Source organism: Schistocerca americana, chromosome 4, assembly GCF_021461395.2.
Source record: "Schistocerca americana isolate TAMUIC-IGC-003095 chromosome 4, iqSchAmer2.1, whole genome shotgun sequence".
Taxonomy (NCBI): domain Eukaryota; kingdom Metazoa; phylum Arthropoda; class Insecta; order Orthoptera; family Acrididae; genus Schistocerca; species Schistocerca americana.
Genome location: NC_060122.1, coordinates 762849878 through 762866484, shown reverse-complemented (window position 1 = coordinate 762866484; position 16607 = coordinate 762849878). Strand labels below are relative to the sequence as shown.

General features: G+C 43.2%; 1 protein-coding gene across 1 annotated transcript in view; it reads right to left on the bottom strand.

Moving 5' to 3' along the window:
- LOC124613784 (dendritic arbor reduction protein 1-like) overlaps positions 1–16607 on the bottom strand; it is a 242515-nt gene that overhangs the window by 177241 nt on the left and 48667 nt on the right. Inside the window, exon 4 of the mRNA XM_047142502.1 lies at positions 9996–10055. Coding sequence (XP_046998458.1) covers positions 9996–10055 — 60 coding nt within the window. The remainder of the gene's footprint in view (positions 1–9995; positions 10056–16607) is intronic.

Genomic DNA, 16607 nt, shown 5'->3' with positions numbered 1-16607 from the left:
CTCCAGGAAGCTGTTAAAATCTATCGCCAACAATTGTGGCTCGGTGACATGGAGCATTGTCATCCATAAAAGTTCTATCATTATTTGGGAATATGAGGTCAACGAAGGACTGCCGATAGTTTCCAAGTAGCAGGGCATAACCATTTTCAGTAAAAAAAAAAAAAAAAAAAAAAGCTCTAAGCACTATGGGACTTAACATCTGAGGTACCCAGTCCCTTAGACTTAGAACTACTTAAACCTAACTAACCTAAGGACATCACACATATCCATGCCCGAGGCAGGATTCGAACCTGCGACCGTAGCAGCGGCGCGGTTCCAGACTGAAGCGCCTAGAACCGCTCGGCCACAGCGACCGGCATTTCAGCCAATGAACAGTTCAGCTGAATCAGAGGAGCAACTCCATTCCATACAAACACAGCCCACCCTATATTTCACAGTGCCTTGTTGATAACTCGGGTCGCTGGCCTCATGGAGTCCGCGCCACACCATATCAACAGCTTTTACCAACTGAAATACGAGCTCATTTGATCAGTCCACGGTTTTCAGTCGTCTAGGGTTCAATCGATTAGTCGTACTGTCAGCAGAGGCAGTCGCATCAGTCGGCTGCTGCCATACCCCATTAACGCCAGATTACGCCAAACTGTCCTAAGGGGCGTTCGTCGTACGTCCCACACTGATTACCGCGTTTATTTCACACAGCGTTTCTTGAGTATTATGACTGACACCTACGCAAACGCCGCTGGTCTCTGTCGTTAAGTGAACGCCGTCGGTGACTGCCTTATCCGTGGTGAGAGTAATGCCTTGAATTTTATATTCTCGACGCACTCTTGACACTGTGGATCTCAGAATCTCGAATTCCCTAACGATTTCCCAAATGGAATGTCCCGTGCGTCTATCTCCTACTACCATTCCGCGTTCAAAGTCTGTTAATTCTCGTCATGCGATCATAATCACTTCGGGAACTTTTTCACGTTAATCACCGGAGTACAAATAGCAGCTCCGCTAATGCACTGTCCTTTTATACCCTGTGTACGCTATACTACAGCCGTCTGTATATGTGCATATCGCTATCTCACGACTATTGTCACCTACACCTAAGTGTATTTTAGGCTCCTATGGCTGGTGATGATGATGTTTGGTTTTCTGGGGCGCTCAAGTGCGCGGTCATCAGTGCCAGTAAAAAGTCCCAATTTTTATACAGTCCAATTTTTTCACAGTCCAATCGAGCCACTGTCGAGAATGACGACAATGAAATGATAAGGACAACACAAACACCCAGTCCTCGGGCAGATAAAAATCCCCAACGCGGCCGCGAATCGAACGCGGGACCCCGGGATTCTGATGCAGTAAGACTAGCCGCCAGACCACGAACTGCGGATCCCTGCAGCTGGTGATCGCATCTAGGGCGTAATTAACAGTTTTCGGCCGTCCTGGGTCGAAATGGTACGCAGTTAACCTAACTCTGCAAGACCGTTCCATAAATCACGTGCCTAGAGGCAGACCACTACCACGACTTTTAATTTCTCGATACTGACGCATGTGATGAGCTTACAGAGAAAGCTCACTGCTTCATCGTCTTCCGTTACTGCACTGTCCTGTGGGAGCCTTTTCTGTACATCCCTGAAAATTACAGCTCGTCAGCGTTTCACACGATAAACTGGACGGGGCGCAACTCTCGACTGAAAGACGTGGCGCGGTTTCGCCCTATGGAGCTGTGTTATTAGCACGGGTAATTCCCGGGGACCCGGCGAATCGCCCGACAGCCGCTACAGACAGATGCGCTAAACGTAAGCAGCGGCAAGCGCTCGAGCCGCGCGCCCCGGACAGGAGGGACTCCGCCCCGGCGGTAACACTTAGGGCTAATTACGTTGTCCGGTGAGTTACGGCCGGCCGGCGAGATAAGGCCGGGGCGTGTCAGATCGTGATATACTGTCAGCCCCGTCCGCTCTCTGGCGTTCCGTTCCGCCGCGGAATTAGTCGTCGCCGCGAGCGGCGTGGACGATCCGGACGGGCGCGGTGGCCGCTGGGAGGGGCGGCTAATGTGATAATGGGCGGTGCAGTTAATTACAGGAGGCGCTGCGAGCCGGCTGTGGGCGGCGGCAGGGCGCTACTGGCTGCCGTTGCCTCCCCGCGCTCGCATTACCGCCACCTGCTGCTGTGCGGGGTCGCCGCCGACCGTACAAAACACAAACACACGGTAGCTGTACGAGCGGCGAGGAGGTGGTAACCTTGCACGGATATCTGGATCCGAGCCTTGGGTGGTCACCTCCTCCTCCCCCTCCCCCACAGTTGGCGAAGTTCACAAGAAAATCGAGGCAGTTCGACATTCGTGGTGGTAAATGTGTGGAGATATTGCGCGTTACCAAAGTTCCTGCGAGTCAGAAGCCCAAGAAGAAACTGATTCTATGAAACATGTCCTTGTTTTACGCCATACAGAGAGTTCGGTAGTAGCAGAACATCCATTGGAGAGTAAACATAGAGTCGGACCTAACAACTCTATCGTCATGGAGGCTAACCGTTTGTGGGTCACAGTATTTAAAAACACTATACAGACGGAGGGAGGCACACCATTTAGCCATTAACAATTACTCTATTGAGGCCGTAATTCACGAGATGTGGTCTCTCAGACAGCGAGAAAATTTTCCAACTCGCTCTCCAAGGTAAGGTCAAGGGCAGTACTTCTGTGCTCCTTCAACCCTCCTTAAGTCACCAGCCCTACAATGTTTTGTTGTCGGTTGCATTATACCTTCTTCGTTAATTGTTGGCACGTGGTACAAAAACGTTTTGGGATCTCCCACACCGCTTCCTTTGAGCTAAGTAACTGTTGTTCAAAATTTGTTCGCAGACAATTGTCAGTTTTGACGATCGTAAGTTTGATAAAACTGTTAGTGGCTGGTTGAAAAAAGATGTCAATGACATAGGAGTAGAGCAAGATACAGACGAAAAGGATGACAATTTTACAACACAGTTCTGCTAGCGAACAACACGACCATTCAGCATTACTTTCCGACAACTGTGAGGGGACCTTTCTATTTCTCAAATAAACTTCTTAAAGTGTTAGAAGTGTTAATTAATATCAGATGTGTTGAGAGTGGTGATAAATGAAGAGGCAGGTTCCGGCATTGAATGTCAGTTTTGCAAACTTTTTTTTAGTACCTAACGAGTGCACATTTTTGTGCAAGTGTAAACACTGCAATTTAGTTTTATCTCAACATATACCTCGTACGGAGATGTCACAGTCTTTTAGAGTGTAATGTTCGGTTCTACAACTGGTCGTTTGTGCGTATTATTAAAAAAAAAAAGAAAAAAATACGAAAATCTGTGCTTTTGTGTGGCAGAAAGTAAAATACTGAACGCATTATTTAGTGCAGTAAAAGCAACAAGGAGGATTTGCACAACACTTAAATGGTTGTAAAAATAATTGTTGTGTAAATTAAATCCAAATGATTTGAGCCTTAAGTTTCGAGTTAAAGATAGGGGTCCCAGAGACCACACCTCGTAGTTAACGTTAAAGAAAAGCCAGTTAGTTTATTAAGGGTTAGTCTTCAACAATTACACTACCCTTCAACAATCAAATAATATAAATGAAAATATTGGTTTCAAATAATTATGCAACGTGTCTTCGATACTAGCAAAAAGAATTATTAACATCTAAACAAAGAAGTAATAATTCACTTTTCTTTGCAATACATGTTTAACCAGGATTGTACAATGACTACATTTTCAGAAACATACAATTTTTTAATTAACCACTAAAATTACGGTCAAAACTTCTCTATAGGTCTTTCACGAGATTTTAAAATTTCTAACTACAATAAATCTCATCGGTCATCTAAGAATTGCCTACCCTGAATATAACAAGAAAGGGTGAATATATAAAAGTGCAATTTTTGCTAAGTTATCACGTTGAGGCAAATTTTTTGTCATATGCAGTTAATTTTTAATGTTAACAGCGGCCTAATTACCATACCGAAATTTTTTTAAGGAACTGTGTGGCATTTTAGGAAAAAGGTTCCAAGAGGACTTGTATGACATTTATTATTATAACTCGCATGTCTAGTGCTCGACATGTTCACCTCAAGGACTGATAGGTGCTATAAAGCGATTTCCGACAGTCAACATTGCACAGTGAGTTTCATCTAGACTTGAAGTAGCACTGGTCTGTGTTTACGGCATTTCGGGTATTTTTCAGTTGTCCGTGTTTCTCTGTAGTATTTTCGATTCAGTTTTCTCCTCCATATAAAATTTCGGAGCTGTTATGCCAGGTGAGTGTGCGACCGTTTTAAGTTTACCAAACTTGCGACCCAAATGCTCTATTTCGAGGACGTACTGAGAACTAATGACATCGAAGTTTAATGTGACAACAATGAAATCATTTTTATGTCAAAACTCTTAAAGCTTTTTAAATAAAAAAAACATTATTAACATTCTACAACTTTATTTTTCATTTCTACGTATTTACTTCTCAACAGCCATCGTGGCGACGACGAACACAGTTCTCCCATAGAGATACCAATTTGTTAATACCATCCTGCACAACGTCTGATTTTGTTAACGGTGCCACAACCTCACTACTGCTTGCACCGTTTCATGACAGAGTAAAGTTCTCTTTAAGTTGGAACAGATGAAAGTCGGATGGGGACCAAGTCGGCAATGTATGGAGGGTAGTCGGTGACAATGAACCCAAGGCGATTGTTACAGATGTCGTGGCGCTCGTGTGTGGTCTGGAATTGTCATGCTGAAGCAGAGGGTGCCCTATGTGTGGACGAATTCTTAGAATTCGAAACTCGATTACAACACGCTCTTCCTCACGCACCGACATAGCTACATTACACACCACCATATTACATATTACAATTTGCAGCCGTCTAGTGGCAGAGGGCCGCAAATATGTACATATAAAGAATGAAGCCGTAGAATGGTAATAAGGTTTTTTTCATTTAAAAAACTTTAAAGAGTTTTTACACAAAAAATTCAGATGCATTACTTTTCAGCACGTGCTTGTAATAGGGTCCGTAAGTCCATAATTAACTCTATGGAATGAGCGGGACAAAATGCCACGTCTGTGTCATATGGACAGCCTTATGTCCAGTGTGATGTCTTCCAACGATCGAGGTAGCGCATGTGCTACGAACTGTAGAGATTTGTGGCTATTTAGAGTATTTATTTCGTGATAAAGTGTATTGATTTTTTTCTTGTGTTTTGATTACAGATTAACACTCTGACAAAACGCATAATTTTTGTGGGTAGGGGGTGGGCTTTCATAAGTATCACAAAGTTAGCAGTCTGGATCGCACTTTATCCACTAAAATCATGCATTTTTTCAGTGTCATTATTAAATCAAAACACAAGAGTAAAATCAATACACTGTGTCACGAAATAAATACCACTTAAGCGTACAATTTATGCATAATACATAGTAGGTTTAAGTATTTTCGAGAGAAGATATGATTAGAGTAGAAATACGCTTATGGCTGCACATAAAAAGGGCTATTCATCGTATACGTGCCTACAATACAAAGAAATGTGAATATTAAACCTGATGTTATCTCTTCTCTAAACATTCACGAAGCGTAGCTAGCCTCTGAAGATTTACAAACTAAAACAGTAAAGAGCCCATAATACGTTCTTTTCTGTGAGTGCAACTGTTTACATAGCTTAACATATTTTTGGTTATTGATTCACTTTGGCTGCTGTCATCCTCAGATCAAAACTCTCAAAATAAAGTTCAGTTTCGGTTGCAATAAAACCTGTGTCTAAGTGGGCAGTTGCGAAAATGTCTTTCAATGACGAACTTCCACAATGGTAATACTAGTCAATGCTGTGTTAAAATTTGTGAGTGAACACAGTTATGACATTATCCTTCGTATAACTTACATTAATCGGATGTTCTCTGATATACGGGCGTTATGAACTGAAATCTACTACTTCTAAGAAGTGTAATATTCTTGCCTCAATTTGTGCGGTAGTGTTTATTTGCTTGTCTTGCAAGTCATAATTTGCAGTTTCACAGCCCTCCAAACGTAGATTTAGCATTGCACATTTTTTTTGTGAGAAATTTAGCTCAGTTTCAAAACTGCTGAATATGTTTATGTCAACGGCAATTTTCAACTTAATAACAAATAACCAAAAGAAGGTGCACTAAGAGTCTGTTTGTACAGCTTAATTTCAAAGTTTACTGAAGAGAGGCAAATTTCATAATTTCACTTGGACGAGAGAAATTAAAACAAAAAGGTGTGACCGTCGCAATTAGTCGTCTCCAATCGAACAAAACACGGAAACAAAGCATTTCTTCCTTTCCGCAATAAACGCCGAACCCAATTACTTCTACTTCCATCTCTGTAAACAGATTCAACGGACTGTGTAATCAGTTAAACGTTTCCACAGAGTTCATTAATGAGTGACAAGATTGCTATACGTGGCTATATTTTCCAGCGATCGGAGGAAACAATCAGGCACCCACTATCCATTTTTCAGATGTTGAGACTGGGAACTCCAGCAGTCAGCGTAAATATAAAGCCATCAGCTCGCTCTGCTGATCCAGTGGACAGAGTTGCTATTGGGGAGAGGAGAGAGGGAGGCAGGGAAAGGAATTACGATAGCTTCCCCGGGAAGCGGCGTAGGCACATGACGGACGTACAGTGGCGCAGCCCCTGGCGGGCAGACTACCTGCTATACATACAGCCAGTCACTGGCGACTTGGATGCTGCGATTACTGTGTTCGAGACAAGAACAACCGAGACTTTATTGTGAGTGCGAACTACCTTACTGCAATCAATTCATATAGCTACAAATTACGTCAGAAATTCAGAAATGTAATAGTAAAATTTTTATCCTCCGGATGTCGGACACGCAGAGACGTAAATTCCACTTTTTCTGCTGATGTTCGGTTGTATACCTTTTGTTATCGGTGTGGGCCAAGATACTGAGGACACGATACCAAAAAGGGCTTGATACAGCGTATTTCAGGATATGGGTTTGTTACGTAGCAATGCGCAGCAAGAGCAAGAAGTCCCTAGCACGCTTCCGCGTCCATAAGTCGTATGTGTACCTTTCCGGTTTTTATGCGTTTCAGTTACGCAAGGAAATGAAATGGTAAAGCCACGCCTTAATATCATATGGTGTATTTTTCTGTTTTTCGTACAAGTGTGAAATTTTGTAGTGCTGCGTTAAGATAAGTAACTGATTACGTAATACACCCTCATTGGTAACTACAGCCAACTGTGGCTGGTGCCCATTCTCTGACCTACATCTACATCTACATTTATACTCCGCAAGCCACCCAACGGTGCGCGGCGGAGGGCACTTTACGTGCCACTGTCATTACCTCCCTTTCCTGTTCCAGTCGCGTATGGTTCGGGGGAAGAACGACTGTCTGAAAGCCTCCGTGCGCGCTCTAATCTCTCTAATTTTACATTCGTGATCTCCTCGGGAGGTATAAGTAGGGGGAAGCAATATATTCGATACCTCATCCAGAAACGCACCCTCTCGAAACCTGGACAGCAAGCTACACCGCGATGCAGAGCGCCTCTCTTGCAGAGTCTGCCACTTGAGTTTATTAAACATCTCCGTAACGCTATCACGGTTACCAAATAACCCTGTGACGAAACGCGCCGCTCTTCTTTGGATCTTCTCTATCTCCTCCGTCAGACCGATCTGGTACGGATCCCACACTGATGAGCAATACTCAAGTATAGGTCGAACGAGTGTTTTGTAAGCCACCTCCTTTGTTGATGGACTACACTTTCTAAGCACTCTCCCAATGAATCTCAACCTGGTACCCGCCTTACCAACAACTAATTTTATATGATCATTCCACTTCAAATCCTGACGACAAGGTTCTTTTCCGGCATAGAATATATTATTTCTTAAATCTGTGACGGCAAGGAAAGAACAGTGAGACATTAGTGAGACACTACAAGCAGGAATGGTAAATATTTTTTGAAGTGGTAGTATAGACAAGCTAAAACAAAACTTTCCATATAGCCCGTCAATATTCATTAGTTAGATATAATTAGTTGCAAAAACATGTTTTCATTTCTTATGTTGGTACTCCTGTTTCTATTAGTTCACTTGCCGACTGCCATTTTTCTTCGGAAGTTCAAGTTGTAAAGATGTGCTTCAGTTTATATAATGTAATTTATCGGCCAGTTCTACTGTATCTTTCAAACATATCACACGTATTTCCATGTGTGGCGTATGCTAGTAAGGTATTTGTAAAATGGTGTTGCACAGCAAATGCTGCTGTGGCTTGTAGAGAATAGGGCAGACGGTTTCCCAATCGCTGAGTATCAGATTAAAGAGTATTTAATTGTGTTTTCACTAATTTATGTGAAACTGGTGCAGTGCTCATCCGTCACGTTTCAGCTGAATTTGCGAATGAACTGAGCAAGACTATAGCAGAAGACATTTAATTTGTAGAAAGTAGCCCAGCAACAAACACACATCCAATTTCTAGACATAGCTTTATTCCACGTACAAGAATTGATGGACATTAGTACACAAGGCGTCTATCCTTGTCATTTACAGAGAAGGAGATGAAGGTGGACTGGAATATGTGGTGCAGTTTGACAGACGGAGAGAGCTAAGCAAAGTTTTCAAAACACTATGGAATTAATTTAAAGAATTCTAAGGTATAGACATAATTTAAGAGGCCCAACACTGTCTTTAACTGTAAATGAGGATGAAAGTGGATGCTGTAAACTTCCCTTCTTACCAACTGAGGTAACAGTTTCTTTGCTCAAACGTCAGTCTGACATTTGTTTCTTGAAAATTAACTAATCGTAAGTGAAGTTGTAATGGGTAAAACATGAGGGTGGCGTCGCATTTCTTAAAAATACTGAAGCTTTAGTTTCATGCACTGAATAGCAAATCGTCAACCTATTCCGTGGTATGTGTAACCAGCGTGGTGACACTCGCCCCGAAGGTACCTGTTGAATATTTTTTGATGCAAGAGATGTTCTTCGACAGAATTAAGCTTTTTAATGGACAGCAAGCGGTGGTTTCAATATGCCGTTGACGAGAATGTAAGCCAGTGTCTTGCGCTTATGTGAGATTCTATAGTAATGCTCGTTAGGCCAGGGATCATACCAAGTTGAAACCAAAGGAAGAGGTAGACGCCATTTTAGAAAGGCTGTAGAATCCTCCGTAGATTCAGTCAGTGAGGACGATAAGAAATACTGAACAATCCGTAGCGGGAGATATTGTAGGAAAAACTTTGTGACTCATGGGAAGGTTTACTTTTAATACTGCTTAGGCTCCTTTTGGGCTTCCATTCATCTTCAGTAGTCTCAATACTTATCTACATGTAAGTACACATGCAGAATGCAACAGGTATAAGTACACATATTTTACTGGTACGTTATATCTGCACAAATCAGTGTGTTGGTTGTTTTTTGCTCTGCCTCTAACAGTCTTCCTACAAGCGCTTCACATAATTTACTACCTCATGTTTTCTGCATGACCGTAGCTGCACCACTAAGTGGACTACACCTGTCAGTTTAGACTGACCATTTTGGATCCATGCATCCACACTGTAACATCTGACCTGCTGCTGAAGGGAAAATAAGTATCGAGTTTTTGCTTTCGTCACACGTACCTGAAGGTACTAAACTATCTGAAAACATACTACCCCTAACAGCTGCAATCATTAGTCTGAAAATGACGTGGATACTGATGGAATGTTGTTCAGTACACCTTCCTCCGTCAACAGTAGAAATATCAGCACTTACATCTATCCTGTATATTCCTAAATCACGTTACGACGTGTGTATTAGAAGTTACTCAATGGAATTTTTGGTTTCCGCAATGTCTTTCATGATGCAATTAGTAACTCCACTTATAATATACCATTTTACACAAGCAGATGTACTTGATATGTGTTCAATACCGACCTGTCTTTCATTTATGTTGAGAGAGGACAAATTTCATCCGAGGGTAACAACGACTGTTCTCTGTCGCTACCGCTGTGAAAAGTACTCAAAACTGTTACTAACCTGTGTGTATCCGCTGGTGCGCCTTGAGGTGGGAGCTCTTCGTGTAGACCTTGGTGCAACCTGCAAAGGGGAACAAAGAACACACGTGTAAAATTCTATGGATCATTTATAACAAACATCCACCATGAAAATTATCGCCAAGTGCACTGCAAACGTTCTTATTCGACTAGGACTGGTTTGTATGCAACATAAACTGACGGCTCTACAGAAGTCATTCTCAAATCTGTAAGAAACTCAGTATTGTGCACAAAGAAGACTAATATAAGGTTAATTTGTTAGGAAAGTCTTTGCAAAACATGTCGTTTATGTACCAGATGTAGCAACAACACAATTCAATGTCACATAGTCACTGATGACAGTCACTTCAACTTCAGTACCATGTGTCGTTGTTGTTCTATGATGTTATCGTCTAGCGACATATGTGGCAACAACACAAAAAACTTACGCTAACTGTCCCCTAAGTTACTGTTGGCTCAGAACAAAAAGTTACCCAAATGTTCGAGAATTTTTGTTTAATGAACAACTCCCACTTTAAAGACGCAAATATTTAAATGCGTATCTTTTGTGTGCGTTATTAAGAAAGGATTATTATATGGCAAACAAGTTATTGAGATAACACATGCGTGATAAACACATGCTGATTACAGTATATTCCAATGGAAGCTAAAAATGGCTCTGAGCACTATGGGACTCAACTGCTGAGGTCATTAGTCCCCTAGAACTTAGAACTAGTTAAACCTAACTAACCTAAGGACATCACAAACACCCATGCCCGAGACAGGATTCGAACCTGCGACCGTAGCGGTCTTGCGGTTCCAGACTGCAGCGCCTTTAACCGCACGGCCACTTCGGCCGGCCAATGGAAGCTGTCATTAGGAACGAGATCAGAAATATTTTATTTGTAACAGTTAGCTACACCTTCCAGCTATTTCTTTACGTAGTCGCCGTCCTGACTTAGACATTTGTCGGAACGTTGTACCAGCTTCCCAATACCCACATCAGAGAAGACAGCCGCCAGTGCTTTCCGCCAATTCTCTTCGCTGGCCTACAGCTCATTGTCTGTGCCATAATGTTGTCTTCATAGCCAGCGGTTCATGTGAGCAGAGATTTAACTCAGAGGGAGACAATTACGGGCTGTATTGTGGGTAATCAAACATTTACAATTAAAAACGATGCAGGAGCATCTTCATTGCTCCTGCAGAATGCGGCAGAGAATTGTCTTGAAGAAGAAACCGCACGACAGTTATGTAATGTTGGCTGCATAGCTTCAGGCGAAATTCCTCACCAGGCCCTCGTACTTGGCGAAAGACACTATTTTATAGACATCTTAACGCGCTCACTGTGAGCTCAGAAATGAGAAGAGCGACGTGATGCTATCTAGGATCACACTAGAGACACTGCCCAACACATCTTTGCAAAGCTTTATCGGATTTTCATAGTCGTTTCCCTTTCGCGACCGATCGGAACTTACTTTCTGGACACCCCTCGTATAGGCAATACTGAAAGCGTAGCGCTTTCCATTTCGCCGCGTCCTGCTCCAGCCACATCCAGAGAGGACCTCGCTAAGTGTGCGGTCGTGGGCAGGCTGGCTGGCTGGCTGGCTGGCTGGCTGTGATTTGCCATTAGACGAAAAATTATTTGCGGACGCTTGGTCGGAGCCGTAACGCGCCTGCTGCAGAAAAAGCACTCCGCTGCTGCTATCTGGGCGGCCGCAGCCCACGCCTTGCAGAATCGCGCGGAAATTAATTCTGCGGTAATAGCTTGGTGTCTTCTTCGTAGCTGTTGCTGGCACTCATCCCACTGTATGCGTAATCTTCTCTCCCTTACTTCCTTCTTTTCGATTTCTACAGTACACATCAGAGATGTGTAAGGGCTCCCCAGCGAAACTTCTGCAGCATAATCGAAACAACATTGGCAACATGTGCATCCACATGTTGTAAAGGTTGTTTCGACTGGTGAAGTTTCGCTTGCAAGACCTTAAAATTCCATCGTACAGTCCCAATCCTTCCCCTTACAATTTACTTTTTTTTTCGAGTCCAGAACAAAGACATTCGCGGTCTCTGGTTTGCTTCAGGCAAAGATATGCACTCCTAGGTACAATCATTGTTCCGTAGGCAACGCCAGACATTTTTCCGTCAAGGCACTAGTCGCCTTGGCTCAAAGTGGGATAAATTTGTTAACCGTTACGCTTGTTATTTTTGAAATAGTAGTTTACTTACATTTTAGGCTGCTGTAACTGAATCGGTAGAAACGGAACCCTTATAGCATTACTTTGCTGTCCGTGTGTCTGTCTGACTGTCTATCGGTCCGACTGTTGAAAACTCATTTTCGCAGGAGCGGGATTACGTATACAGTTGAAATTTATTTCACATAGTAAAGTCTACAGGCACTTGAAGGTGTAGAAAATAAAACTTCTAAGTCAATGAATTACAAAGATACTGCAATTTATCTCACATATGTTGCAAACACACACATGAAAGCCTCTAGGATACTTCCACTTGGCCTAGAATCATGAAATTTCCAGAATGAAATTTTCAGTCTGCAGCGGAGTATGCGCTGATATGAAACTTTCTGGCAGATCAAGACTGTGTGCCGGACCAAAATTTGAGATCTTTACCTTTCGCGGGCAAGTGCTCTACCATCTGAGCTACCCAAGCACGACCCGTCCTTAGTTCTGCAAGGTTCGCAGGGGAGCTTCTGTGGAGTTTGGAAGGTAGGATGCGAGGTACTGGCGGAAGTAAAGCTGTGAGGACGGGTCGTGAGTCGTACTTTGGTAGCTCAGACGGTAGAGCACTTGCCCGCGAAAGGCAAAGGTCTCGAATTCGAGTCTCGGTCCGGCACACAGTTTTGATCTGCCAGAAAGTTTCATCGTGAAATTTGGTAAGAAGCTAGGTTTCACAGTACAACTAAAGGAGAAAAATCCGAAACTTTTTAGCTTTTGATTGCATCATACGAAAAGGATTTTTTGTTTAATTTGTTGTCCAAGTGTCTATCTGTTCATCCGCCTGTTAAGGCCGCTTTTTCTGAGGAGTGGGTGGACTTATCACGTTCACATTTATGCCAGGTATTAAGGGCTATGGTCTCTTGTCGGTGTAATAAATTTAATATGCTAAGTCAATGGCATCAAAAGATACAGCCATTTATGTGACACCGTTTGATACTCTCAAACCCACTCATCAAAACACATAGTGTACTTCCTGTAGGCCTAGAATCCTGAAATTTGGCAAGAAGCAAGGTTTCACAGTAAAACTAAAAGAAAAAGATCGGAAAGTTGCAAATTTATAATTACATCACCACATTATTTTTTTTATTTATTTATTTATTTTTTTTTTTTTTGTTCTTGAAAGTTTTGGAATTCCCGGGAGCGATATCTTGCTAATATCGATATCGATAACAGGTAAAAAACGTTGAGATTCTCTATTCTCGGGTGGATGAGATGTCTGCTCGTATATACATAATTAATTTTTGTACAGAGCCACCTGTCTCGCTTAGATTTCATAGCCCCTTCGTCACCATGCTACGGTAAAGTCACAAACGTACCTTCAGACTGAACTACATCCTCCTCACACAGTGGTTTTAACGCCTTATTGGTTCGTCGATGTATTTGACTCCCTGCATAATGACAGGGAAAAATCGTCCAGATTCTCTATTCCCGGGTGTATGATATGTCTACTCGAACATATATATTTAATTTTTTTACAGAACCACCTGTCTCGTTTAGATTTCACAGCCCCTTCCTGACCGTTCTACGGTAAAGCCACAAACGAACCTTCGGACTGAACTACATCCTCCTCACACAGTGGGTTGAGCGCCTTATTGGTTCGTCGATGTATTCGACGCCCTACATAATTTGAAAATAGGGCAATTGCGACTCGTATCACCACACAACACACACACTTACAGGCAGTTACCGTCCACTCTCTGTATTGTTCTGCTCACTGATCTCGTGCAGCTGTCTTTGCTGCAGTGAACATTGGCCTTACGCGAAACACCTCACTCCAGTTGTCCACTGCTTGCACTCCTTCGCAGTTTACTTGGACCTGCATTACCTGGCAATAGCAATTCCTGTCCGGTTAGTTATTGACAAGGCATGAAACTCATCCCCAGTTCCCAACGGTTAGGATTTTCTTACTATCACCTCTCTGATGCCACTTTACATGGCTATGATTGGCAGACCAATCCGTCCGCTTTGATATGGTAACAAGTTGGTCATTGCCATTCACGGCTTGAGCGCGGGCAATTCCAAACAGTAGAGCTACTTACCTTACGTCATGTCTACACGTCGATCGACCTTACTGTGCTGAAGCCATACAATCGGCTGGCAGATACACACATCACGATAGCAATGGAGCGCCACACGATCGCTTAATACGCCTTCATCCTCGTGTAAAATACTGAAAAGCGCCTAGTGTGTCCCCAAAACGTTGTGACTTGTATTTTGTACAGTGAGTTTATTTTGTAGTTACAAGTACGAGGCGTGTTTTTTTAAGTAAGTACCGTTTTGAAATTAAGAAAAAGACGTGCTAAGATATCTCAATAATTTTATTTTTACATGAAAGCCTGTACCTTAATCTACTTTTCTACATAACTTCCGCCAATATTGAGGCACTTGTCATAACGTTGTACAAGTTTTTGAATACCCTCCTCTTAGAAGTCTGCCGCCTGACTTGTTGATCACTACACCACCACTGTTTTGACTTCGTCATCGTCTTGAAGACGCTGACCGCCCAGATGTTTCTTCAAGTGCAGACATAGATGGTAGTCACTGGACGCAAGATCGCGGTTGTACGGAGTTTCCCATCGAAAAGATGTGATGAGATCTTTGGACTGATTCGCCACATGCGGACGGGCATTGTCTTGCAGCAAAAGGATGCCCTTGCTCAACTTCCATGGACTATTGCTTTGATTCTGGTGTGACATAGGCCACCCATGTTTCACCGCCACTAACAATTTGGCTTAAGAAATCATCACCGTCGTTGTGGTACCGCTCAAGGAAAGTCAATTCACTGTCTAAACGTTTAGTTGTGTGCACATCCGTCAACTTTTTCGGTACCCAAAGTGCGCACAGTTTTCGGTAATTCAAGTGTTCGGTCACAAAGCCATACAAAACACTACGACAAACATTAGGAAAGTCATCCCGTAAGGAGGAAATCGTAAAGCTTGTGTTTTCTCTCAAATTATCGTCCACTTTCTGCACCAAACTTTCATTAACGATCGAAGGACGCTCACTCCGTTGTTCATCATGCACATTTGTGCGGCCATCTTTAAATGCTCTCACCCAGTTTCTTACCATTCCACCACTCATAATGTTTTCTTCGTAAACTGCATTGATCTCACGATGAATATCGGTCGCTTTTAGGCCTTTAGCACTAAGAAATCGTATAACAGCCCATACTTCATAGTCGGCGGGACTCACGATTATCGGAGGCATCTTAAACACTCAGTACACAGCGTAAACAAGGAAGAATCAGACTGTAGTGGCGTCAGTGCGTAGATTAAGGTACAGGCTTTCATGTAAAAATAAAATTATTGAGATATCTTAGCACGTCTTCTTTTTTAATTTCAAAACGGTACTTACTTAAAAAACACCTCTCGTAGTTCTATATATTTCGGATTCCCTTTGTCTGTTTTAAATTATTGTTCTCTGTTATAGGGCTGGATCAGTTTTATGTGGTACAACGTTTGGCGGCAATGGCTGCCTAACAATATGTGGCAGAAACGCAGACAGGTAAGCTGCAGTCGCAGGTAGAGAGCGCTGTGACGAAAAGCGCAGCAGACATCGTCGCCTGCGCGTCTGCTACCCGCGCAAAACATTTCGCGCGCCGTCTACGTGAGCGCCATCAGCGACCGGTGCCGGCAGCGAGCATTCATCTCCGCCTGCGCGTGGCGCCCGTCCCATAAATCGCGGCCAGGGTTTAGCGTTCAGCCGGCGACGCAACGTCCAGACACTCGTATTTCACCGGCTGCGCTGCGTTGGGCGAGGTGTTCTGCGGACGGCCGCGTAATTAGAACAGCGCCGACACGCTTCCACTTTGTTCCCCCGTGTCCGCCGCCAGCGAATTATGTCCTCCTCTCTGAATTCAGCACCCAGCCACCTCGTACGGGGACGCGATACGATCTTTAAAACTGGTACATTATCAAGAGCAGGGGTCTGAGTCTGAAGACATGGCATAAACTACACCGAGAGTAGCTATTCTTTCTTCCTTTCCACGCGATTAACACCGACGATGAACGAATGCCACAATGGGTAGAGAATTTTACGTCCGACACAAAAGAAATCAGACTTGTCTCGCTACTAAGTAACTGCATGATGTGACTTATTACTGCGTGACTGTTATTTGATGCCGAAATGCACTGCGACAGGTTTCGATTTGCTCGATAAACTCAATGGTGGTGAACGACCAGTTCACAGCAGACGCGTGTTTTTGCGTTCCGCCAACAATGTCGTGAATCAGGACAAGTTGTCCGCCCACAACGCTTTGTGAGTGGAGAACAGTTTGTGAGACCTGAGCTTCTACCAGCGTGTCGAATGTTAAAAAATACCTATGCGAAAGGAACCGGGTTCGCAGAAAGCACTGATATTTCTACAATAGAATAGCCAGTCATTTTCAA